This window comes from Chionomys nivalis, chromosome 3 (genome assembly GCF_950005125.1).
Source record: "Chionomys nivalis chromosome 3, mChiNiv1.1, whole genome shotgun sequence".
NCBI lineage: Eukaryota > Metazoa > Chordata > Mammalia > Rodentia > Cricetidae > Chionomys > Chionomys nivalis.
This window is the reverse complement of record NC_080088.1, coordinates 116,415,023-116,440,797: the sequence shown is the minus strand read 5'-3', so window position 1 is coordinate 116,440,797 and position 25,775 is coordinate 116,415,023. Positions and strand designations below refer to the sequence as shown.

The following is a 25,775-nucleotide window of genomic DNA, read 5'->3' as shown; positions in this document are numbered from 1 at the left end:
TGCACACATGCTTCCTAGCACTTGGGCGCAGAGGCAATAGGATCAGAAGCTCAAGGTCATCCTTGGCCACGGAATTTCAGGCTCGTCTGAGCTGCAAGAGACCCTGTCCCCTTCTACCCAGAGTAGTTTTTGAACTCATTTATCCTACATTGCTCCCATCTGCAGACACCATTAAGAACCACCGACTACCCAGGATTGATCGATACCTGCTCGTGGGTTGCGCCTTTAGAGTGCATCTGACTGAAGGGGGAAGCGGTGACGAGATGAGCAAAGGTCTGTGGGTCAGCATCCACAGTGACCTGAGCCCCTGAATATGACGGACTCAGTTTCCCCCAGCTCGACAGCCAGTAGCAAGGGCCAACGCGGTGGGCTTATTTTTCAGGATTTGGACTTCAGAGCAAATTCTGGACGGCAGGGAGAAAAGGCCCAGCCCAGGCAGCCCAGCCACCCCCAGTCCACAGACACAATCTGAACCGTGCAACAATTCCACCCCAGCATCAGCAGGTTGCAGGGGGAAGTTCCAGTCTTTGTGTGTGTGTAGGAGTGAGGCGCGGGGGGGGGGGGTGTCTGAATTCAGGAGCAATGTAGAAGGGAGTAAGAGCCTCGGCTCTGGATTTAATTCTGAGTTTCTACCAGAACTCCACCACTTACCATCTGGTATTCTTGAGGTGGACACTAGACTTCTCTATGCCTCCGTCTCCCCATCTGCACATTGGGCATAAGAAGAGTTGCTCCCATGGAGACTTTACAAGGACATGTGTGATAAAACGTGAAAAGAGCTTGGTCCAGAGCACCTGCACCTGGACACACAAAGGACACAGATCACTCTGGTCCATTTCATAGTATTGTGCGACTATCACTTTCATGGTCTGAGTCCTTTCCATAAGATAGCATCGTGGGGGCAGCTTGCCATAAATTGACTGGGATATCTCTCCAGCCTGAGATTCCACTTACAATGCCACACGGCCTTGGAGTCGGTCTGAAACATTTCTACATTTGAAAAATACTGAAGACTCTCCTGTGATGGCCAGAAATCAACTTCATGATTACTTGGTGTGATTATTATTAATCCAAGTCTTTTATTCTCCATCAGAAACAAAGAACTTAGCTTCCATCTACATCAGCCACGCCTAATTATGTCTCTTCATCTCTATTCCAATATGCTAAACATTATGATAATACTTTGAGATAATCTCCAGCCCGTTCCTCCTGAAGCATGCTAAGTGCTCATTATCGACCAGGACCCGAGTGAAGCCCCAGTGACTGCCACACACTCATCTACAAGAACTGGGCCGCTTTCATCAGGGTGGAGGCAATTAGCGTTATTTATCAAATGATAATATAAGGACAAAAAAACCACTTTTAACCCAAAGGCAATATTCAAGATCTGAATTGTTATTATCATTTACTGTAGAAAAATCCATAAAAATATTTGTTTTGAGGGTAGGAACAGCTTCTCGGTATGCCTGCAGTCATGAACTCGTGGTAAATACATGGCTGGAGCCTGACTGATGGATACAGAGTGTTGCTTAATGTTTCTATCAACTTGCTTTCATTGAGACGCACCCCAGAGATTAGTAGAACATGTTTCTGGGGGTGTCTATGAGGACATTTCCAAAGAAGATTAGCTGCAAGGGAAAGAACTCTAGTACCAGTCTGCAGTGTTGGGGCCTGGATACAATAAAGAGAGGAAAAGAGAGAGGCGACCAACTCAGACACACTCGCTGTCTCTCTGATCCTGGCTACTCTAATGTGAGCATCTTCATGGCCAACTTGACTGGACTTGAAATCACCTAGGATACAGGCCTCTGGGCAGCCTCATCCCTCTGTCCTCAGTCGTAGGACGGCTTCGGCCCAGCTGCCCGAGAGAACCAGCGTCATTTGGGGCTCTTGACTTTTCCGTCTTCTGACCCCTCCTCGCCTCCTTGCCGACTTAAAGGGATTTCAAATCACTCGTCACGACTCCTCAGTTTCTAGACTGAGGACATTAAAGCAGGAAAAGTCACCGTCAACGTGCACAGCCCAGTACTGTGGGCTGAGGACCCAGACGTATGAGAAACAGAACGTGAGCTGGGCATCAGCCTTCATCTCTCCCTGCTGCCTCACTGTGGATGCTCGAGACAGCTGCTTCACCCTTCAGCCACCGCCACTGTGGCTTCCCCACCACAAAGGGGTATGCATCTTCAAACCTTGAGCCACAGGGAACCCTGCCCTGCCCTATCCTACCCTGCCCTGCCCTGCCCTGCCCAGGGGCTCCTTGTTCCACACTGACCAGGAAAGTACCACAAACCAAGTGCCTTAAGACAACTGTTGAAAATGAAAGGAGAGCTCGTGGTTCCCTCGGGGAGCACCGCATTCCCCCCACCCACTCCTCAAAGACTTCCCACTGGGCTCTGCCTCCCAGGTTCCACTAACTCCCAACAGCCACCTTGAGGATGAAGTCTTTAACACATGTGCCCTGGAGGCCACGGCTACAAAGCACGGGGTATAATGAGGGGAGACAGCTGGTTACAAAGTGATTAAAATGGTGAGCAATCTGGAAGACAAGTGACCTAAAACTTAAACTTCAATAAACAGAATCCACGAATTCATTGTCTGCTCAATGGTGAGATAAAAAGAAAGGAAGAGATTTTGAAAGCCGTGGAGACTGCCAGGCAATGAAGCAAACACGTAAGGGATGAAGGGCAGAAGAGAATTTAGAAAGATGAAAAACCCCAAGGAGTGGCAAGTTAAGAATGCAAAAGGAATTGGTTTAAGGATTGAGACATATAAAATCTGGGGCAAAGATGAAATAAAAAAGTTATTTTAGTCGGGCGATGGTGGCGCACGCCTTTAATCCCAGCACTCGGGAGGCAGAGGCAGGCGGATCTCTGTGAGTTCGAGACCAGCCTGGTCTACAGAGCTAGTTCCAGGACAGGCTCCAAAGCCACAGAGAAACCCTGTCTCGAAAAACCAAAAAAAAAAAAAAAAAAAAAAAGTTATTTTAATCCATTTTTTAAAACATTGGAACCCTTTTTCACGTATATAGAAACGTAACAAAGATACTTCAGAGTTCCCCACCCAGCTCCTCTAATACTGAATATTGTATAACCAGGGGATAGTGTAATGGTAGCGGTAAAACCATGTCCTGGGCAGGGAGCCACATGGTGGGTGCAGTTTCCCTGAGTGGTGGCAGTGGGAGGCGGGCCGAGACCATGCAGTCACGAAGGCAGCCAGTCCCAGGCAGGGAGCCGCGTCGCGGGTAAGAGACCAAGACGGATAGGCAAGACAGATAGGCACACCATGCAGAGAAGGTGGGTATTTATTTAGTGGGTTATGAAGGGAAAAAGAAAAAGGAGATGGGGAGAAGGGAGAAAAGCAGAGAGAGGGAGAGGTAGAGAGTAAGGGAGAGGGGAGAGGAGCCATGGCAGCAGCTACCTCTTTGGGAGAGAGATGAGAGATGGAAAGGAAGGGGCTAGGGCAGCAGGTAAGAAGGAAGATCTGCCTGCCTTGGCTGTGGGGGGAGTGGGCGGAGCTTGTCTCTTAAAGGCACAGGACAGACCATTACAGATAGCTGTCTAAATAAACAGAATCCACAGGGAACCAGGTCTTAAAAGGCAGGATTCACTGCACTTCTGACATGCTCACCCACCACTCTTAAATCCCAAACCTGCTTCAAATAAAACTCTATTCACCCAGATAGGTGGATGGCCCATGGAGTTTGCCTACCAGATTGTCGGGAGTATTTTACTTAAATACTTCTATATGTGCCAGTGAGATGACGAGGTGGGCAAAGGCACCTGCAGCCAAGCCTGATGACCTGAGTTCAATTCCCAGGACCCACATGATAGAAGGAGAGAGCTGGTTCCCAAAGAGCCCCTTACAACTGTCTATAGCTCACGCTCCAGGGATCTAACACCTTGGGGCTCAGTCAGCATCTGCATGCCACTGGAAACCCCAAATGGATGTTGGGCACCTCCCCAGACTCTTTACAAGCCTGCTTGGGACTCTCCCCGAACAGCCTCCACAGGGGAATCCGACTCTGCCAGCTACTGCTGAGGTCAACCTTTATGGTTCTGCTGAGGAGGGAAGAACAAAGACCCTCACTCCAAACGGAGGCCTTTGAGTCTCAGTGATCAATGTCACATCATGTCACACCACATGGGACTACAGAACCTGGAGCAGGCGAGGGGAGGAGCTTGAATGCATTTAACACTGACACAACATCTTAGGCGCTCTGAGTAAGTAGCCCTTTCAAATCAAGAAGCTGCTGAGTTTATTATTAATCCGGAAAATGGGTTGCAAAGGTGAAGCCAAAGTTTTGATAGTTTGTGTAGCCCAGGCTAGCTCAAACTTTCTCTATATCTGAGGATGACCTTGAGCTTATGACCCTCCTATACCCACTCTCCTAGTGCTGGGATTACAGGTGTGCATGCCATGCCTGTTTATGAGGTGCTGGGGATTGAGATGAAGATCTTCCTGCTAGGCAGGTGCTCTACCAACCGGGCCATATCCTTAGACCCTTTTAACTAGGAAAATGGCTAAATCCAAAGAGTTTTCTTCCATGGTAGGGCAGACACTAGAGACCTGTATGCCCAGGACTAACTGGCTTCATCCCCCTTCTCTGCCAGGAACCCTCCCTACTCCCCCTCCTACACACACACAAACTGCTGCCCGGAGAGCCAAGGGGCATTTGGAGAAGCTGCATTTAACTCTTTATGGTCACTAGGGGGCCATCTGTGAGGCAACCACTGGAACTCAATGACTGATGCTCAATTTCACAGCTGAGAAGAGCTGTGTCACTTCCCCCAAAGGTGCCACACTGGCTCCCCAGTCTACCATAAAGGCCCCGCGATGCTGGCTCGTTAGCCTGGTACTCACGTCACTGGGGCCAAAGCAGAAGCTTTTTACAGTCTCCAGGGGCTGTCACAGGCCATGCCACAAACTGGAGACTGGAAGCATCATCTTCTGGGGTATTCGGAGACCAGACCATTCTGTTCTTCTTGGTGTCAAGAGAAGGTGCCCCTGCAGAGCCCCTGGGTACAATGTCTGGTGCTCCTTCTGGCTTCTGATGTTGAACAAGACTCCTTGGTGGCCTCCTGACTGCCAGGACCTCTGTAGCCCCATGACATGCCTCCTGGGTTTCTCTATGCCCAAATTCCCCTCTTTTTCTTCAGAACAAAACAAAACTGTATGTAAGTTGGATGGTGCACACCTTTATCCCCAGCACTCGGGAGGGAGGCAGAAGCAGGTGGATCTCTGTGAGCTCCAAGCCATCCTGGACTGCACAGGAAGTTCCAGGACAGCCAGGGCTACATAATGAGATCCTGTTTCAACAGAAAAGAAAGTAAGAATCTTTGTGTGTATGAGTGTGTGTGTGTGTGTGAGAGAGAGAGAGAGAGAGAGAGGGAGGGAGAGAGAGAGAGAGAGAGAGAGAGAGAGAGAGAGAGAGAGAGAAACAGATGATAGAGAGACACAGAGAGAGTCTATATGTGAGTTTGTATGTGAGTATGTGTGTGCATGTAGGTCAGAGGACAACCTTCTGTGCCTTGTTTGAAATAAAGCATCGTTTTTTAACCACTGTGCATGCAGGCTAGGTGCCAAATGAATGCTTGGGAATCCTGTTATTGCCTCAAGTCTTGCTGTAGGAGCACTGCACTCGCTGTGGGTGCACCACACTTGCAGTGGGAGCACCACACTCCCTGTAGGAGCATCACAGTTACAGAGATGCACTACTGTACCTCTCTTTAGTGAATCATAACTCAGCTTCTCAGACTTATAAGCACATTACCCACAGAGCCATCTCCCAAGGCCTTAACGTCTTTTCTTCTCATAAGACACCAGCTTTTGTACTAATGACCCACACCACTTCCAGTATGACCTCACCTTCAGGCTGCTAATTAGACCTGGAATGGCCCTCCTTTCTAGTAAGGTCCCCACCCTGTGGCCCTGGGGCTGAAGACTTTTGCACGTCTTTGTGGAACACACAAGTCACAGCAGCTGCCCCTGTGAGATTCTGCTCCCTGTGAGGAATTCAGGGACTTCTGAGATGGAGACTTTGGAGCTTGCCCTCATATCTAAGCTAGATTCTGCATCCTGCTGGTGCAAGACAAGAGCAGAAGCCGCGGCGAGTAAGCTGGTACCAGAGCCGGAGGGTTGAAAGCCTCCTTTAGACCCAAGGTGAATGCCTATACAGTCAAACACCAAGGTGACTCTTGTCCCGCCTCCAGCATCATCTACATCTCTCCCCTGTGCTCCTTCTAAATGTCCTGAATCCCTAAAACCCATCAGTAAGTCTGTTCCTACTTCTACTAATGTAGTTCCAATTCCATTCATCACGGGCTACTCCTGAGTAGCTCTCAGGTCTCTACATGAGTAATGCTTACTTGGGAACCCACCCCTGGTCCCCTGACAAGATCTCTCTATAATCAGGTCTTTGCTTTCTGCTTCCCCTAGCCATCTAGATGCTGAGTCAGGATTGAGATGCGCAATGCCTCCTCATCCCAGTGTCCTGGGGATCAGGCAAAGATCTTTTAGGCTGGGTAGACAGATGCAAGAACAACTCATGGTTCCTGGGTATGTATGTCCATGACTTCAGATGACTGCCACAGCTGACCATCACATTGAGCAAAGCGAAGAGAGTTCAGACTGCAGGGCAAATCTATTTTACCACAAATCTTTCTGGCTTCTTGGTAACCCTGAGAACACTACTCAACTGCTCTGGTCCATGTTGATGTCAGTGACAAAGTGAACAAGACAGATGCTGCCCCCATCAAGGCTTACAAAGGTGACCGCATCTCCATGTGGGCTAGAGCTTTCTAATTGATCAGTGATAACACTGACCTTGTGATCCCAGAAGCCAGTTAGGATTCAGGAATTTGGGAGCATTCTTTTTCCTCCCCGGGACCCAAGGAAGCCAGAAGAGGGTATCAAATCCCCTAGAATGGAAGCGACAGGTAGTTGTGAGGTACCTGACATGACTTGGGACATCTATGAAAGCAGCAAGCATTCTTGACCACTGTGCTGTCTCCTCGGCCAAGTTTTGAAAAGCTCATTGAACAAAAACTCACACAGGACATGGTCTCAGACTCAACGGCCATATGTTGGGTCACCATCTTTTGTAGACCTACTCAACACGCTGAGCCAGTATCTGTCAGGACTGACATAGGTGAGCAACATAGCCAGTCATAATCTTCATCTTCAGGGGGCTCAGTGTCCTATTTCCAAAGCGTATGTTTGCCACCCAGGCTCTGGGCTCAGAGAACTCTATGGGCACAAGCTCTGGGCTCAGAGAACTCACGGGCAGGCACAAAACTGGGCAGACATTCAAACATGGCTGACCTAGAACAGCACTGACAACCCCCTCATGCTTAGGTTTCACACAGAATCAGTACTTTATCCTCAACTTTAGTGATGACAATATTGGTTACTTTCCTCATTGATGCAACAAAACACCTGACAAAGACACCCTAAAGCAGGAAGAGTTTACAGCTGGGCTCACAGATGGAGGTTACAAAGTGGGGTGGTTTGAAAGAGAATGGCCTCCATAGGCTCACATATCTGAACACTTGGGTCCCAGCTGGCAGAACTTTGTAGGAAGGATTGGGAGGTGTGGCTTTGTTGGAAGAGGTATGTCACTGGGGGTGGGTTTTGAGGTTTCAAAAGACCATATCCGGCCCAGTGTCTCTCTCGCTTCCCCTTCATCATGGGTGGTTATGTCTCAAGATGTGAACTCTCAGCTACAGTTCCAGCAATATGCCCACCTGCCTGTTGCCGTGTCCCCAGCAAGGTGGCCACATACTCTAACTCTTTGAAACCATAAGCCCCAAATTAAAAATTTTCTTTTATAAATTGACTTGGCCATGGTGTTTTGTTGCAGTAACAAAAAGGTAATTAAGACATAGTGTTCTATGGGGGATGAGTGGGGATATGGACCAGACATAGTGTTCCATGGGGGAGGAGTGGGGATATGGACCAGACATAGTGTTCCATGGGGGATGAGTGGGGATATGGACCAGACATAGTGCTCCACGGGGCATGTGTGGAGATACGGAACAGACATAGTGCTCCACAGGGTATGTGTGGGGATATGGACCAGACATAGTGCTCCACAGGGGATGAGTGGGGATATGGACCATACATAGTGCTCCACGGGGGATGCAGGGAGATATGGACCAGACATAGTGCTCCACGAGGGATGCAGGGAGATATGGACCAGACATAGTGCTCCACGGGGGATGCAGGGAGATATGGACCAGACATAGTGCTCCAGGGGGGACTGTGGAGATATGGACCAGACATAGTGCTCCAGGGGGGATTGTGGAGATATGGACCAGACATAATGCTCCACGGGGGATGCAGGGAGATATGGACCAGACATAGTGCTCCAGGGGGGACTGTGGAGATATGGACCAGACATAGTGCTCCAGGGGGGATTGTGGAGATATGGACCAGACATAGTGTTCCACGGGGGATGCAGGGAGATATGGACCAGACATAGTGCTCCAGGGGGGACTGTGGAGATATGGACCAGACATAGTGCTCCACGGGGGGATTGTGGAGATATGGACCAGACATAGTGCTCCACGGGGGATGCAGGGAGATATGGACCAGACATAGTGCTCCACGGGGGATGCAGGGAGATATGGACCAGACATAGTATTCCATGGTGGGTGCATGGGGATATGGACCAGACATAGTGCTCCACGGGGGATGCATGGAGATATGGACCAGACATAGTGTTCCACAGGGGATGCATGGAGATATGGACCATCTGGCCCAACATTACACTCACAGCCAGGAAGCAGAGAGGGATAAATGCTGGGTTCAGATTCAGTTTTCTTTTTATGTGGTTGGGGGTTGTGCCTTGTAAAACAGTGCTGCCCACATTTAGTGTGGGTCTTTCCACCTTGATTGGCCTAATTCAGACAATCCCTCACAGACATGCCCAGAGGTATGTTTCCTACATGACACTTAGAGTTTGTCAACTTGACAGTACCAACTACAACAATAACCCTTAGATATGGGTTCCTATGCAACAGGCACCGGACTCAACATCATTTTACTTCATCCTAATAGCAAAAAGCAATGGGTTGGCCAACATGGACTGTGACCTCTGAAACTATGAGTCAACATAAACCCTCTCCTTCTTGGAAGTCAACTCCCCCGGGTGTTTGGTCACAGCAACGGAGACCTGACTCACACAGCCTGCAACCTTGAGAAGTCTTTGGCCCTTCCCAGGAGAAAACTTGCAACTTCTGATGTCAAAAATGAGCTCGGCAAAACTAAAAGATGGGTCGTCATAGACGGGGGGGGCGGTCAGAGGTCACTTCTACATCTTTTAACTCAGTAGATGGGTAATGGGTTGTTGGAATAAAGGGAACAATTTTGATTAAAACAGTGAACCCCAAACCCAAACTACTATCTCATGAAACTTGGGGCCCAGAAGTGGCTCAGTTAATTAATAAAGCACTTGCCTTGAAAACATGAAGCCATGAGTTCAGATTCCAAGAACCCATGGGGGAAAAAAAGAAAACTGAGCACGGTGGTGAGCATCTATAATCCCAGTGATAGAGAAGCAGGAGGCAGAGACAGCAGATCATTGGGAACTTGCCCTCCACCTAGCCTGGTCCATGTGGTAAGGATCCAGGTAAATGAGAGAGCCTGCCTAATAACAGGGGATGGAAGGTTCCTGAGGATCAACACTCCAGGCTGTCTTTCCCCAAGACCCATATACCGTATACATGTATACTCATACCAATGCAAATGCAGGCACACACATGGTACACTGAACAACACAGAGAGACAGACAGACGGGAGAGGCTCAAAGTACAAAAAGCCCACAAAACTTGGAGTGTGAAGGCACCTTGGGCTCCAGCCTTGGTTCTGCTGTGTCACGTGCCACACAGCCACAGACTTCCTCTCCTGGAGTCTGTTCCGTCACTCTCAGAAAAAGGCAGCGTAAGAGTGGAGAAGGCACAGAAATGCCTAGCATACTACACAGAGTCCTGGATCTGTGCAACTTCTTATAAACTGAGTCATGTCTGAGGATCCTTCATCTGGGGAGTTCCTGGGACCAAGGCAGTGACATTCAGACCCTAGGTTCCAATAACAGGGACAGGGATTGCCCACTCTGACAGCCTACGCTTGAACCAGAATCATGACAGACTTATCCAATAGACACAAAATGACACCCTTGGCTCCTAGCACCAACCACTTACCAACCGATTTTGGTTGCTACGGTTCCTGGTGGGCGCAATCATAACAAAATCATAACAAAAGGTCTGAGGATGCCAGCTTCATGCTGAGGCCACACTGCAAAGTTTGCAGGCAGACGAGGCAATAGAAAAGGAGTTAATAAGAACCAGGAAGTGGCCTTGCAGGTGATGTGTGCATGCACACGTGTACACATACACACACACACACACACACACACATACCATCACCACCACCACCAGCAGAAGCAGCCCTGAACACAGCAAAATGTTTCTCTGGCTGAGCAGAGACATGGTCTCCTGCAGGTTTCCCCTACCTCGCTGCTAAACATTTTGAGTGATGGTAGACACAGATATTGGTCACCCTTCTTGGAAGAATACCCACAGATGGGCATGAGGAAGGCTATCTCCAACCTCAGCCCTGTAGCCCTGGGCCAGTGATTTCTACTCTCTGGCCTTAGGTTTCTCATCTGAGAACTGAACTTGGTGCTTTTCGGAGCTCTGATGTGGACTGTACTTGAACATGGGTTTAAAACAAACAACAAACAAAACAACACGAGCCCCAGCTCAAGTACAGCTTGCAGACCTTCATCTGTGATGTGCCCGCTCACACTGGGTTGAACAACTTTATCATCAGTGGCTGCGATATTTGCTTCTTTGTTTTGAATAGGGGGAGGGAGAGGGTTGATCACAGATATCCAGGCCATGGTCCACATGTGGTCAGGGGACAACTTTAAGGAAGTCAACTCTCTCCACCTTCTGGGGGCAAGGTCTCTTGCTTCTGTCACAGTGGACTCCAGGCCAGCGGGCCCATGAGTTTCCAGGCAATTCTTTTTTAAAAAGAAAAATATTTATTTATTATTATGTATACAATATTCTGTCTGTGTGTATGTCTGAGGGCCAGAAGAGGGCACCAGACCTCATTACAGATGATTGTGAGCCACCATGTGGTTGCCAGGAATTGAACTCAGGACCTTTGTAAGAACAGGCAATGCTCTTAACCACTGAGCTATCTCTCCAGCCCTCCAGGCAATTCTTATGTCTCATCTTCCATCTTACACAGGAACTCTGGGATTGCAGAGGGCACCATCACATGTTGTAATAGGAGCGGCGGGCTGCTTCCCGCCACCCGGCTAGCTTTACCCAAAATAATTACAAGGAAACTGTATTCTTTTAAACACTGCCTGGCCCATTAGTTATAACCTCTTATTGGCTAGCTCCTTACATATTGATCTAACCCATTTCTAATATTCTGTGTAGCACCACGAGCTGGCTTACCAGGGAGGATCTTAACCTGCGTCTGTCTGGAGTGGGAGAATCATGGTGACTGCCTGACTCGGCTTCTTTCTCCCAGAATTCTGTTCTGTCTACTCCGCCTACCTAATTTTCTGTCCTATCAGGGCCAAGCAGTTTTCTTTATTAATTAACCAATGAAAGCAACAGATAAATACAAGACCCACCTCCATCAATCACTTCCAGCTTTCTGTGTAGGTTCCAGGGGTTGAACGTGGGTCATCAGGCTTGTGTGGAAGATGTTATTTACCCACAGAACCAGCTCACTGGTCATGGCTGGAATTATGCTTTGATTTTTCTTTGATTACATTTTATTTGTTCATGAGGGAGAGGTATCTAGGGGTTTGGATATGCATACACCACGCTGCCCTGCTGGAAGCGAGAGGACGGCCTGGGGTAAACAGTTCTCTCACAAGATGTGGATCCTAGAGACTGCACTTGGGTCACCAGACTAGCGTGGCCCTATGGGGATTTCTACAGAGATCTATAAAGCCATAAGCAGAGCACAGTACTGTGTCTTCAGATATCTTGCCACCCTGCAGAGAACTGTGGGGGACCATCCCAAAGACCCCAGTGAGGGGCATTATGAAGAGCCACTGTGCCCCTCTGCAGAGACACCAGGGTCATACACAGCAAAGAAAGGTGGGAGATATTGAGGTCCACTCAACAGTTCACTGTAATAGGGCCAGTGTGGATTGAACCCTGCGCCGGCAGGACTCATAATGATGGAGGCTGTTGCTGGGACGACAGCTGAGGATGGAGCACAGCTGGGTGAAAATACTGGTCCAGGATCAAAGGTATGTGAGGAGGCGAGAAAACGTGCTGCCCGGACCCCAGCAGTCTGTGAAATGAGAGTGGGGACCAAATACAAGGAAATGATGAAGATGGAGGGATCAGGCTGGGCTCAGACGTTCTCAGCATCACCCCAGCAATTTCATGTGTGTTTGAAACTCAATTTCTCCCTCCCTATCCACAAAGTATCCATCCCAGGGAATCAAAATCTGTGGGTACCAATACTGCGGGATGCTCGGGCAGCATGCTTGCCCAGAGTCCCTGCACACCCTGCTGTGAATGCTCCATGAGCTCTGGCTACTTACAGCACAAGTGTGTGAGGAGGCGGCACACTGTACTGTTGAGTAACTAAACGACAAGCCAAGAGTCTATAGCCCATCTGAGAGTAGGAATTATCGCTTTAAATACCTTTTAGCCTCAGCTGAATTTGCACACTCAACCCACGGATACTGATATACAGGGAGGGCAAGGTTTCAAAATGTAAAATAGTCCTAGAGCCAAGGGATTCTGATTTATGCAATCTGCTGGGTGGGGGCAAGGTGTGTGACAGCTCTGAGTGGGAGACCCCTTCCCTGGCTTCCTCCTTGTCCAGCGGGTGTTGGACTAGGAACAACAGGAAGGCTCTGCGGTTGTTAGTTGTGGAATGAGCAGCTCACACTGGTCTCAAACTCTGCCTCAGCCTGAGGCAACAGGCATGCGCTACCATACCCAGCAAACAGTTAAGTCTCTACCGTGTGTTTACATGTGGCTCTTGCTGGTGGAAGGTCTAGGACACACGTGGAAACCAGAAGCCCTTGTTGGGGATCTCCCCTGGAGCAGCCAAAGAAAGCCCACCAAGTAGCGGCTCCACCCCGGGAGGGTATTTAAGGTCTGGTCCACAGACGTCCCCTAATGGGTCCCCCTTGTGGTTTCTCCTCCTGTGGGACCACCAGGGGATGCTTTGCTCAGATTAAACCTGGATTTTCTAATTTGGCCTGATCTGATTTGTTGCCTCAGTGGAGAGACCCAACACCGGGGTATAGAAGCGTTTTACCCCTGACATCACTGAGGTGAAAGTGACCAGCAAGAGAATGATCCAGACAGAGGCAAGGAGAGGGAGTGAGGGTAGAGAGAGTTTTGAAACAGCTTCTTGGAGATGGGACGCAGTAAGTGGCAGCTACAGGAACCGGGGCTTCAGGGACACCTGTGGACCATTTTATCTCCAAGAGGATAGCTTTTCATGCCTACAAAGCAGACACCCCAGGGCCTTGTGGGATGCAGCAGGGAACGTGTACAACAGAAACCTTGTAGAGCCTGGAGTTCTAACGGAGGGCTAGATGCCAAGCAGCTCCTGGGTCTGATGGGTCAGCACAGGGACAGGCACCAACACCGGCACCTGGAGAGTAAAATCCTTTGGGGCATCCTTATGGGATATATATTTCCTGCTGGAGAAGCCACCCCAAGCCAGCTCTCCTCACAGGTCTCTGAATGGTCCTGTGGATCAAGCTGCCAACGTCTGTGGAGATATGTGCCTCTCCTCCCCCTCTTCCAGGGCTAATGAGCCTTGGCTTCAAGCCTCATTAAACCCCATTATATAATCAGCCCCATCCCGGGTATCTTTATAACCCCAGCAGTTGCCTTGGTGGGAACACGGCCGTTCAGCTTCATCACCCTTTACTGCCACCTGCTGCCTCCGCCCCCACCACACCGGGATCTGACTCAGCGTCCAGGTAAGCACAAGGTTAGGTTCCTGGTGGTGTCAGCTCCTCCCCTGTTTCCAGGACAAGGGACAGGAATTGCTTATAGAAGTGGTACCCACAGGGGTTGGAGGGACAGCCCCAGAGAGGGTATAACATCTTCCAAGATATCAGCTGAAGGAGACTGTTTCCTTGGCCCTGGGATATGACTCCAGCTGCTACCATAATGACACTGATGGGGACATCGTAGAGTTAGAGCTACTTGCTACTTGTTTTCTTTCGCGACTGCTGCCCTGAAGGGCTGGAGGGCCTCAGGCAGCTAACACAGAAACTCCCAGAACTCTTTGAGAGGACTAGGTCATTCCTCAGCTTCGATGGAAGACACTCAAGATGAATGAGTTGCAGAAGCTGCCAGGAACTGGCTTTTCAACCACTCTTCAGCAGCTGCCTGCCCGCCTCAGGGACTGCCACCACCTGGACCCATAGAGGCAGTGACCATGAACAGCAGAGCCCAGGGGTGGGGAGGGGGAAACACGTGCGGACGCAGCATGCTAACAAAGAAGCGTCTTCCACAAAACCACTGCACAGCTCCCCAAACCAGGAAGAAAGCAGAAGGCAATCAAGAAGCAAGAGGGACGATGAAGGTGGCCTTGCAGAACGAATGATCCGCTCCTTCGCTGCTTTCCGGACCTTGTGACCTGTGACCAGGTCCTTAACCTCAGCCTCCATTTCTTTATCTCTGAAGAGGGGATAATAAAAGTCTCAACATTATAGAGGGTTGTGACGTAGAAATTAAACAAGGGAGAGGGCTTTGGACAAGGCCTTTGTCGCCACACGGTGAGTGCCGATGACTCTTGGTACCGTTCTCATCTCTATCACTGTTCCAGACCACTTCATCACAAGACACACACCAATAGCTCCCCATACTCCCCTATACTGAGTCATGGAGCACTAAGCCACCAGCCCCCATCCCTTCCTCCCTGTGGACTGTAACACACTCTGAAGTCAATTGTTTAAGGGTCTTTCGACACAGCCTCCTCTACAGCAGCTGGGATTGAAGACAACAGGACAGAGAGCCACAAGTCCGTGGCTTGCCATGCAAAAGATGTGTGCACGGAGGACACCGTCAGACATGCTTGAGCAACACAGGAAGGACACAGGCTGTCCCTGGCATGTGACAGTTAACAGGTCACATCAAATGACGGCAGAAAAACGTGTTCACACAGACAGTCTTTTCCGTCACAGGGAACGATATAAGCGACTCGGGAAATAAGCTTTGGGCTCAGTGATTTTGCCCAGCTTCAGACTAATGGATGTGTTCTAGTCCATTAAGACATACTGGGTGTAGCACCTCTGGGGATGCCTGAATGAGATTCTCTAAATCGAGCCCAGGTGCAACTCCAGCCGCTAGGCTGTGGGACTCAGTACGTTTGCCGTATCTGGTGTTTCTCAAGTCCTGGCATGCTCTACTAATGGTGGACTTATCAGGACGCACCCCATCATAAGCTGAGGCACGGACGAATGACATCTTACATCTTGGCATATCTGAGCTGACCCATGAACACCATTGGTTGGCGAGCCTTGGTGTGACTTGATTCCTCTGCCAACTGGGACTCTCACTCCCTCCTTTGTCCTGTGGGACACTCTGACATCAAAGGAGTAGGGTAAGCACTCATGGAGATAGAGGATTCCTGTACCCAGAAGCTGGGCACCCTGGGGTCCCGAGACCCTGCCCCTCCAGCCAGCTCTGCCCTGCATCTCCTGGTGTCAGTACCAGGGATAAGAGGACGGTGTGTTACCATCCTTCAAATTTCACACTGGGACCAGGACAGATGTGACCAATGCGAACCCAGGTGGGTCCCAGGGACTCTCGGCTGGGTCTGCAGGAACAAAGCAGGCACCAAAGCCCCAAAGCTGGGAGTGACGGGGACCGGGGAATATGGCAAGCAAGCAGGAGCTGGCGTCTGGAGGCTGAGTTCTTTTCTAATCCCAGTGCTCTAATGAGTCCAGTAACTGTCTCAAGTCTCTTGTTGAATAGATGAGGAAACTGAGACCGGACAGAAGAAGAAAATTCCTGCCTGGGAAATACAGAATGAAGGCTCAAGTAGGGCCAGACTGAAGGCAAAACATGGGACAGATCATGCATCCTGTGGGCCTCGGTCTCCCACAAAATCCAGTGCTTTCCTGTTCCCTCGCAGGAAGTCAACGACAGCCTCTATATACAAACACCAGGATTATCCAAATGGTAGCCATGCTCCCAAGAGCTGCCTTTTAAGTCTTGTTCTGTAGCCCAGGCTAGCCTAGAACTTATTTTGTAGCCCAGAGTGGCCTAGACCTTGCTATGTAGCCCAGGCTGTCCTATAACTAGCTATGTAGCCCAGGCTATCCTATAACTAGCTATGTAGCCCAGGCTGGCCTATAACTAGCTATGTAGCCCAGGCTGGCCTTCAGGCTCCCAAGTGCTGGGATTATAGGCATGCATGCTATCACGTCCAGCTCTGTGCTGCTTTTTAACAAAGTCTTTTCTGTTGCTGACCCCAGGCTAGCAGACAAGGCTGTCCTCCATGTTGGAGACCAAGGAAAGGGGAAACCTGGGGGTCTGCAGTGGGACAGGAAACACGACCCAAATGCAATTGGTTTGTTGTTGTTTTGTTTTTGTTTGTTTACACAGATAGATGTCTTCGCTCTGGCCAGAACCACAGGTCAGAGCCACAGGTGGCCCCTCAGAAAGGATCAGAAGACAGTGAAGCCCAAGGCAGTTGGCTGCAAGAGGCCACCATCTTCTTTGTGCCGAGGTAACTCCCAAGCTTCTTAAGGCTGTGGGGAAGGGACAAGGATAGGGACCCTAAGCTGACAGCCATAATTAACCATGAGGCATGGAACAGCCATCAGTGACAAGTACCTACCACGTACAGGCCCTGTACAAAGGGACTGGCCACACCACGTGTGTGGCTAATGTATAATTGGCCCATTTTACAGATAAGGAAAGTGAGGCTTCAACTAAAAAACCCTGAGCCTATTATCAGACTGTAGTACTCAGTGCTAGGACTCACACCCAGCCATCTCCCCCAGGGTCCATATTTCTCGGCCTGGCACAGGCCTCATCTACTGCCCCAGTTGTTTGGTCTGCAGCCCCTTTCCTTGCTGCTGCTCACCAAGCGACTCCCTGACTACCAAGCAGGCAGAGGAGAATCTCTGGCTTCCCAGACGGTGACCTCTCTTGACAAATGAATAAATTGGCCTCCTGCTGTTGACATCTCTGTCCTGGGGCTGTTTTAATTCGCTTGAGGTCTGGCCCCAGCAACCCAGGCGCTGGGGATTAAGCCATGCACCAGAATGTTCTCCTATTAATATCTCCATGGGTCCCTCTGGTGGAGACCCTCAGCGGCCCCGCAGCGCAAGCCCTGTGCGTGTTTGTGGACCCATCCAAGTTCAATGCTAAGGCCCTGTCTACCCATATAATTGCGTGTCTGGGGATAGGAGTAACAGATCTCCTCACTGAAGAGCACACAGGCTCCCTGGAGAGTAAAGACTGCTTAAGTAATAACCCCCATTTAGAGATGGCAACGTCATTCCGTGTGGATCTCGGAAGGAACTGGTGCATAGGCTTGAGACCCTAGCTACTGGGGAGGTTGAGGCAGGAAGAATTAAACTTGAAGGCATCGGAGGCCGTAGAGTGGGCTGAAGACCAGGTTGAGTGACTTGGTGAGACACTGCCTCGGTAGTGGAGGGCTTGGCTAGCATGGGCGTGGGCCTGGGTTCCATGCCGGGGTGGGGATGGGGAAAAGGAGGATGAGGAGGAAGGAAGGAAGGAAGGAAGGAAGGAAGGAAGGAAGGAAGGAAGGAAGGAAGGAAGGAAGGAAGGAAGGAAGGAAGGAAGGAAAATCCAGATTCAAATCCTGGCCTGACTACTAAGTAGCTGTGTAGCTTAGAGAGAGAGAGAGAGAGAGAGAGAGAGAGAGAGAGAGAGAGAGAGAGAGAGAGAGAGAGCGCTCTGGTGTCCCTGAGCCTCAGTTTCACCATTTATGCTCTAGAAATAATCTATGTCTGTGATGGACTGTTACAAGACCAGAGTGAGGTTCTGAAGGCAGCAATTAGCCTGGTGGACAATAAACTCCTCTTCCCACCCAGCAGGACAGCACAAGCAGCCATGGCAGGCCTTAGGGCCCGGGCCAGTGCTTCTTAAAGCCAACATCCCCCGTCCGCCAAACGTGTCCTTGCTGGAGAAGGAGCTGGGCTCACATCCATGGTCCCCTCTGCCCGCGTCTGCACCTTTTAGCAGAGAGTGCCTCGGGACAAGATCAGAACTTTCTGGAAACTCGTCCCTCTGCCACAGGAACTTCCATCTGTACTCAAGTCGTAAGCACCATGTGTCTGGCAAGAGTTCGTGAATGTGGACCGTACATTCCAGGCCACACTTAACCCGGCTTGAACTCCAGTACGGCATCGAGATGCAAAAGCTATACACGTTGACCCCAGTTATCACATGACGCCATCACAGACCTCACATGGCCAGAGAAACCCTAAGACAAGTGGTCGAAAGGTGGTGGAGAACACGGAGGGAAAAGGTGAACACTCCCTCTAATGCCCACCCCCGCCTTGCTTTCAGCATTCCATCACCACTGCCAGTCAGAGAGCTGATACTGAGGATGCGTAACTGCCAGTCACCTCCGAGCGCCAATCATCACGCTTCCTTCAAACCGTCTAAGGACCCAGGAGCTGTACATGTGGGAGGGCGGTGTCAGGCGATGGACTCGCCCTGACCCGTGAGATTCAGAATCAGGGTGAAGAGCACAAAATGCATGCACCTGGCAGGGAAGGTGGCCGGCTGCGCGGTGATGGTCTGGTGACCCCAGCCAATGCAGCCTAGGGGCTAGCGGGGACTTACTTGCAGAGAAATTGACCTCCGTGTGGACGGGTGGGGTGGAAGGCAGAAAGGGCGCGTGGCCCACGAAGAAGGACCGCAGGGAGCGCTCGGACAGGAGTGGGGACCGCTGTTGGGCAGGGATGTTCTCACAGCTTCCCACGCCACTATGGATCTTGAGGTTCAGCGGTTTGCTCTTCTTCTTGGCTCTGAAAGAGAAGCGGACCAAGGAGACAAGATGAGTCTGTCTGCGCCATCTACACAGTCAGTATAAACGTTGTCCACCTGACCATGGCTGGGCACCCGTGAAACACAAGCACAACCTATACTAGCAGACACCAAGACTGCTGGAAAGTAACTGGGCATCTCTAAGTCTTCTAGAACATTCCCGTCAGTGAGGACTCTACCCAACACATGATCACTTGACATTTGACTTGACACTAACATAATCTATCTTTCGAATAATATTTTATAGGCACCGTTGTGTGGGCTGATTTTTTTTGTCGACTTGACAGCAGTTACAGTCATTTGGAAAGAGAGAACCTCAACTGAGAAAATAGCCCAAGATTAGCCTGTGGGCAAGCCTTGGTGCATTTGCTTGATTGACAATTGATGGGAAAGGGTCCAACCTTTCAGTGGGGGTGGGGCCATCCCTGGGCTGCCGGTCCTGGGTTCTATAAGAAAGCAGACTGAGCAAGCCATGAGGAGCAAGTCAGTGAGCGGCACCCTCCATGGCCTCTGCTTCAGCTCCTGCCTCCAGGTTCCTGCCTTGATTTCCCTCGGTGGTAGATGTGATATGGAAGTGTGAGCTGAATTAACCCTTTCCTTCACAAGTTGCTTTTGGCCCTGGGGTTTCATCACAGCAATAGAAAGCAAAGCAAGACACCTATAAAATGTATACTTTTTTAATGTGAAAAAAAAAAGATAAATAAGGTGAGGGACTTAGTTTGGCTTGGTGATGCGCTACTGTAATCCAAGCACTTGAGAGGTTGAGGCAGGAGGATGTTGACTTTGGGACCGGCTTGAACAACAGAGCAAAGCTCTGTCCTGAAGCAAAAGGAAATTCAGGACTCAGGATGATTTTCTTTTATTCTTTTTCCCCCAGACAACATCCTTGTGAGCAGCTCACTGGGAGGGACGGAGAAGAGGAGGAAGCCTTAAAGACAGAGGGCTCCAGCTAGGTGCCGATTGAGCTCTGATCAGAGCTAAGTGAGGGTGTCTCTCAGAGCATAAGCACAAAACTCAGTGTCTAAACTTTGCGCTTCACCAGACAGGAGACTTGAGATTATTAACAGCATCGGTGGCAGTGACAGCAGCCACTGCTACTCTGGATTAAGTGCAAGCTGTATCCCAAAGACCAAATCAGGGACTTTGGGGTATCTCCTCATTTAAGCCTTAAAGTTATCTTAGAAAGGACTTTGCACCCACATCCTCTTTCTCCCGAGGAGGACACTGGAGCGAATAAGACAAAAGAACCCAGCAAAGCCAGCTCCAGAGGCCTCCTCTCAAATGCGTCCATCTGTCCGTGCCCCCCTGAGCCAGTCACCCGACACTTCGTGTGGTCTGCTGCCTTCCCTGCTCGACAGACTCCTACACATAGTCCATGGTCCAGTCCAAAAGTGACCATATCTGTAACATTCTCGCTCTCTGAGACAACGTCAATCTCCCCATCCTAGTGACCCTCACTATTCTGAGGAACCCCCCAGCTCCTGACCATGGCTGCCAACAGCCATCCTTCATATGAACCCCAACCCAGCAGCCTTCTCACCTTTGACCCTTCTGTCTCCACAGCCCAGAGTTCCCGCCTCTGCTCAGCCTCTTTGATCTCTGTCTTGATAACTCAGCTCTGGCATATCTCTTTCTGGAACCTTCCTGGTAGCCCCAGTTCCTCCCAGCAGGGACAGGTGTTCTTCCTCCAGGAAAGCCTTCTCAGAAACCACCCCCCTTCCCCAGGCTGTGCTGGCTGTTTGTTTATTGTTTGTTTGTTTGTTCAAATGGGCATTCAGAATAAAGGCTGTGGTCCAGGGGCAGAAATCACTACATTCTAAAACTCTGCCTTCCACTCCCAACTGTTTGCTCCCAGAGGACAGGAGCGAGACCACATCTCCTGCCGCCTTCCCACCCACCTCCCCAAACTCCCATCTGCCCAGCACGGAGCCGAGCGCCCTCTGGTGGCTTCTGCAGAACCTGCTTGCAAACTGCCAGTCCTGCAGGGCTCTAGGACTCCTTTGGGTACCACCTTAAGAAAAAAAAAAAAAAGCCACGCTCTGCAGGCCACACCCCTCTGCCTGCCTAGTCACCCCTCTAGCACCCTTGTGGCAGTGATCAATCCTCAGGAGCCTGCTGCCGGGCTCAGGCAGGTTCTCCCCGTACAGCAGCTCACATGTGATATCGTGTCCCTGCCTGGACTGGAAGTTGGAAACAGTGAGTTTCTTTTGCCTGGAACTGTCCAACAGTGGGAATTTAAAGAGACATATGCATAAGATCAGCACACGGCTGCTAGGGACAGAGAGACAGGATTTGAGTCACCAGAAATGAGATGTCCCACCTGGACAATGGAGAGAACCCTGGACCCCTTCCCTGAGGTAGCATGCTTGGCCCAGACAAGCCTACACTCCGTTTCCTGTCATGAGCATGTCTGTACTCTGGTTCTGCCCAACAGTCACACAGCCAGGCAGGAAGCCTAGAAAGAAACTGAGAAGTGAAGCCAGGCGGGGCTTTGCCTGAGATTCCCAGAACACCTCCAACCAGCCTTAGCCAGGAAAGGGGACAAGGGAAAACCCCTGAGCAAAAAGCTATGATCACCCCCCACCAAACACCTAGGGGAGCCTAAGGCACTGACAACGAAGTCATGCAAATAGGAGCAAGACTGGGGTGCACCGCATCCAAACCAGCAGCTCAGAGATGTCAGAAGTGATGTGGTTACCAGTCCATAGTCACAGGAGCAGATAACTGTTAGACAGACAGATGGAAGAAAAGACTGGGGAAGGAGAAGGAAGAGAGATGTCATGAAGGAAGAATGAAATGAAGGTTGGATGGGGAAAGATGGGGATAAAAGAACAGACAAGGAAAGAAGAAAGGGGATAAAAGAGGCGAGATGAAGGAATAACAGAAAGAAAGATGGAGAGGGAAGGAGGGGAATGAGTGGGTAGACAGATGAGCAGGTGGTGGGTGGAGGATGGATGGATGGATGGATGGATGGATGGATGGATGGATGGGTGGGTGGGTGGGTGGATGGATGGATGGGTATATGGGTGGGTGGGTGGGTGGGTGGATGGATGGGTGGGTGGGTGGGTGGATGGGTGGGTGGATGGGTGGGTGGGTGGGTGGATGGGTGGGTGGGTGGGTGGATGGGTGGGTGGGTGGGTGTATGGATGGATGGGTGGGTGGGTGGGTGGGTGGGTGGATGGGTGGGTGGATGGATGGATGGGTGGGTGGGTGGATGGATGGGTGGGTGGATGGATGGATGGATGGATGGATGGATGGATGGATGGGTGGAAGGATGGATGGATGGATGAATGGATGGATGGATGGATGGATGGATGGATGGATGGATGGATGGATGGGTGGGTGGGTGGATGGGTGGATGGATGGATGGATGGATGGGTGGATGGATGGGTGGGTGGATGGATGGATGGGTGAATGGATGAGTAGATGAATTTGTGTTTCTACATGAATATTATGGCTTAGAAAATAGGGTTTTCAGAGAATATTAAAAAGATAAAAATGAAGAGTTAGCAAGGGGCTTGAAAAAGACATTTCTCTCCAGAAGACATATGAAGACCCAATAAGCATGTAAGGAGATGCTGAAGAGTTAATGGTGAAAGACACGATCCAAATGACAAGTTATAACCCTAGTCTTTGTGGCCACACTCACACACAGGGGGCATACTATGTGCTGAGGAGGACATGGAGAATGGGAAGCCACCTGCGTCACTGGGGAGAATGTGAAGGTGCCTGACCATTATGGAAAACACTTTGGTCATGCTTCGACCATGTAAAACTAGAGTTTTATACAACCCAACAATCTTATTACCAAGCTATATACCCAAAAGAATGGGAAATATATCTTCAAACAAAAAGTGTCCCTGGACATTGGCACTTGACACATTGATACATGAACACTGACAACCACCAAAGGGCAGGGGAAAAAAACCCAAATGCGCATCACTGGGCGACAGAAGACAAATGTGATCAGCCTAGATAGTCAAACCGCTGCAATCTCACGATGTTCCGACTCATAGCCTAAAAACAAGTGAACCTCAGAGCTGTCACTTCTCAGGAAGGAAGCCAGATGCAAAGGACCATGCATTACAGTTTATATAAAACCACCGGAGTGGGCAAGTCCACAGAGATGGGCAGCAGGCCGGCACCGTCAGGACTGGAGAACAGGAGGGGGAGTGGGTATAAGCACATGTGGAGGTGCTGTTTGCTTTGAGGTCATGGAGGGCCCTGAAAGTGGGCAGGGGTGGTAACTGCTGAGCCTTGAGGGTTAACAACACCTAAGAGTGGCCTTTAAAGGGTTAAAATGACCAATGTGGCAACACAGTCCTTCATCCAATTAAAGAAACCATTCTAATGCTGCTTGTTCTGTGTATTTACTCCTTGAGTAGCTGTGTGACCTCTGTCAAGTGACTTAACCTCTCTGAGTCCCAAGGACTTTGCCATTACAAGCAACTTCTACCAGGGTGGTTTTAAGGAGCCAACAAGCGGGATGGGAATACTCCAGGTGGCTAGTGGTGAATGCAGAGGGAACTACTGGGGTCCTTCCTTTTGCCCTTTGTCAAGGAGGACTTTTGCTTCTAGATAGGGGGCAAAGTCCTTCCCGTGGGGAGGCAGGTCAGCACTCAAAGCTGAGGAAAGATAGATACACATCCATGAGGAAGACGCAAGACTTCCTTTTGCCCTGGACACACAAATGTCTGAGAGCCACAGTGACAGGGAAGAGAAACCGTTCCTGTATGATGAGGGTAGGAACTGTCCTCAAATGAGACACTCAAGGTACATCCCTGTCCTTCAAAGTCCCCCCTTCCAGTCTTAGAATGAATCACCCCCCAAATCCATACGTTGAGGTCCTTACCCACCCACCCCCATCTCAGAATGCAAAGGTGAAACGGGATCCTGGGTCTTGAGAGTTACAGGAGCTAGGAATACAGCTCAGCGGGAAGAATGCTGGCCTGGTGCTAACACAGTCCTGGGTTCGAACCCAAATATCTCATAAACTTAGCACAGGGGGATTAAGAGTTCGAGGTTGTCTTTGGCTCCCCAGCAAGTTCAAGGCCAACTTGGAACACACAAAGACCTCATCCAGGAGGGAAGGAAGAGGAGGGAGGGAAGGAAGAATGTATGAAAAGAAGACAAGCAGTAAGGTAAGATGAGGTCATAAGGATGGTGCCCTAACCCAGCAGGATTAGTGTCCTTCTAAGATGGACGCACATGCAGAGAAAGGGTCCCGTGGGGTCACAGTGAGCAGCGGCATCACCTGCAAACCAAGGACAGAGGCCTCACAACAAACCGACCTGCTGAGCCATCTTGACATCCCACCCTCTAGAATGAGGAAGACCCTGCTATTCAGCTGTCTGATTTATGGTCCTGTGTTCATCCCAAGGGACCTGCTGTCTTTCGTGAACTGGTCACTGGGTACCCCGCAGAAAGCTGGTCCCATCTTAGCCCCTCCGCAAGTCCCTCTTCTAATTGGACACTGCCTTTGCTCTTGAGTTCTATGCTGAGAAAATGGGATCGTGGCTCCGTGTATGTGTGTGTGTGTGTGTGTGTGTGTGTGTGTGTGTGTGTGTGTGTGTGTGTGTGCAGGACAAAGAACAACGTGCAGAAATCAGTTCTGTCCCCTGCAGGTCCCAGAGACCAAGCTCAGAGGTTCAGACTTGGTGATCAGCACCTTTACCTGCTGAGCCATCTCACTGGTCCTCCTACTCTGATGTCTTATCCACTGATGCTTCCTGGCAAGTGAAGCCCTCTGAATTCCACTTCCCTCCCTCTTCGGGTCCCCCCTCTTCCTCCTCCCTCTCTCACAAATCTCTCTCCTCCTCCCCTTGCCCGCTTCTCTCCTCTTTCTCTTGTCAGATTTCTATCCCCCTGTAGTAGCGTTAACTTGGCCTAGCAAACACTGAAAGCATCTCCATTGCCCTCAGATTTGGAATGCCAATTAAATTACCACCATCCCATCCACTGGGAGCACCGTGGGTTGGCAAGAGTCAGGATGGAGAAGGCATCAACATTTGTTAGGGAGTGGAGGGATGAAGATGTCTGCAGTGTGGCCCCTGTGTCACTGTGTCTTTAAAAGATGTGCATTCATTCCAAGGTGTCCTGCAAACATGTCTGGGGAAGAAAGACCAGCACAGCCACATGAGGGAGTGGACAGGCACTGCTTTCCCTGGAGCCCTGAATTTCAGGGAGGAGTGAGTCTTGGGAAGGTCTGGGGTGGGACAGGAGGGAGGCGGGGGTTGTCAGGGGCTATGGAAAGAAAAGAAGGCCAGGGCAGGAAACCCAGAACATGAGCTGGGGGCAGTGGATCAGACCTCTGCAGATCCTGTCTGCACTGTCAGAAAAAGGGTGGAATCCTCCTTCCGCAGCCCCAGGAAGCTGGAAGAGAATGATACCAACTTTGTCTTGAAATGATCTCTCTGCTTAAAGTGCAGGATGGAGTCTGATGGGACAGCAAAGAATGGGGCTGGGAGAGAAGGCCCTGGTGACCTGAATTTGAGCGCTGAGGCCTGTGGTAGAAGGAGAGAACCAACTCCCAAAAGTTGTCCCTCTGACTTCTACAAATGCACTGACATGTGCAAGCCCCCATATTTACACACACACACACACATGCATGCACAAATGTGCATGCACACACACACCATAAATATTTTTAATCTTAATCTTTTTAATTAAAGAGGAACTGGGCAGGGTGTGACCCCATGGCAGAGCATTTGCCTGGAATTCCCCAGTGAG

The 25,775-nt window shown here is 50.2% G+C and overlaps 1 protein-coding gene across 2 annotated transcripts in view; it reads right to left on the bottom strand.

The window, feature by feature from the left end:
* Nucleotides 1-25,775, bottom strand: part of Ksr2 (kinase suppressor of ras 2) — a 351,718-nt gene that overhangs the window by 140,628 nt on the left and 185,315 nt on the right. For both annotated transcript variants that reach the window (XM_057764873.1, XM_057764872.1), the window contains exon 5: nucleotides 18,843-19,027. In XM_057764873.1, the coding sequence (XP_057620856.1) occupies nucleotides 18,843-19,027 (185 nt within the window). The remainder of the gene's footprint in view (nucleotides 1-18,842; nucleotides 19,028-25,775) is intronic.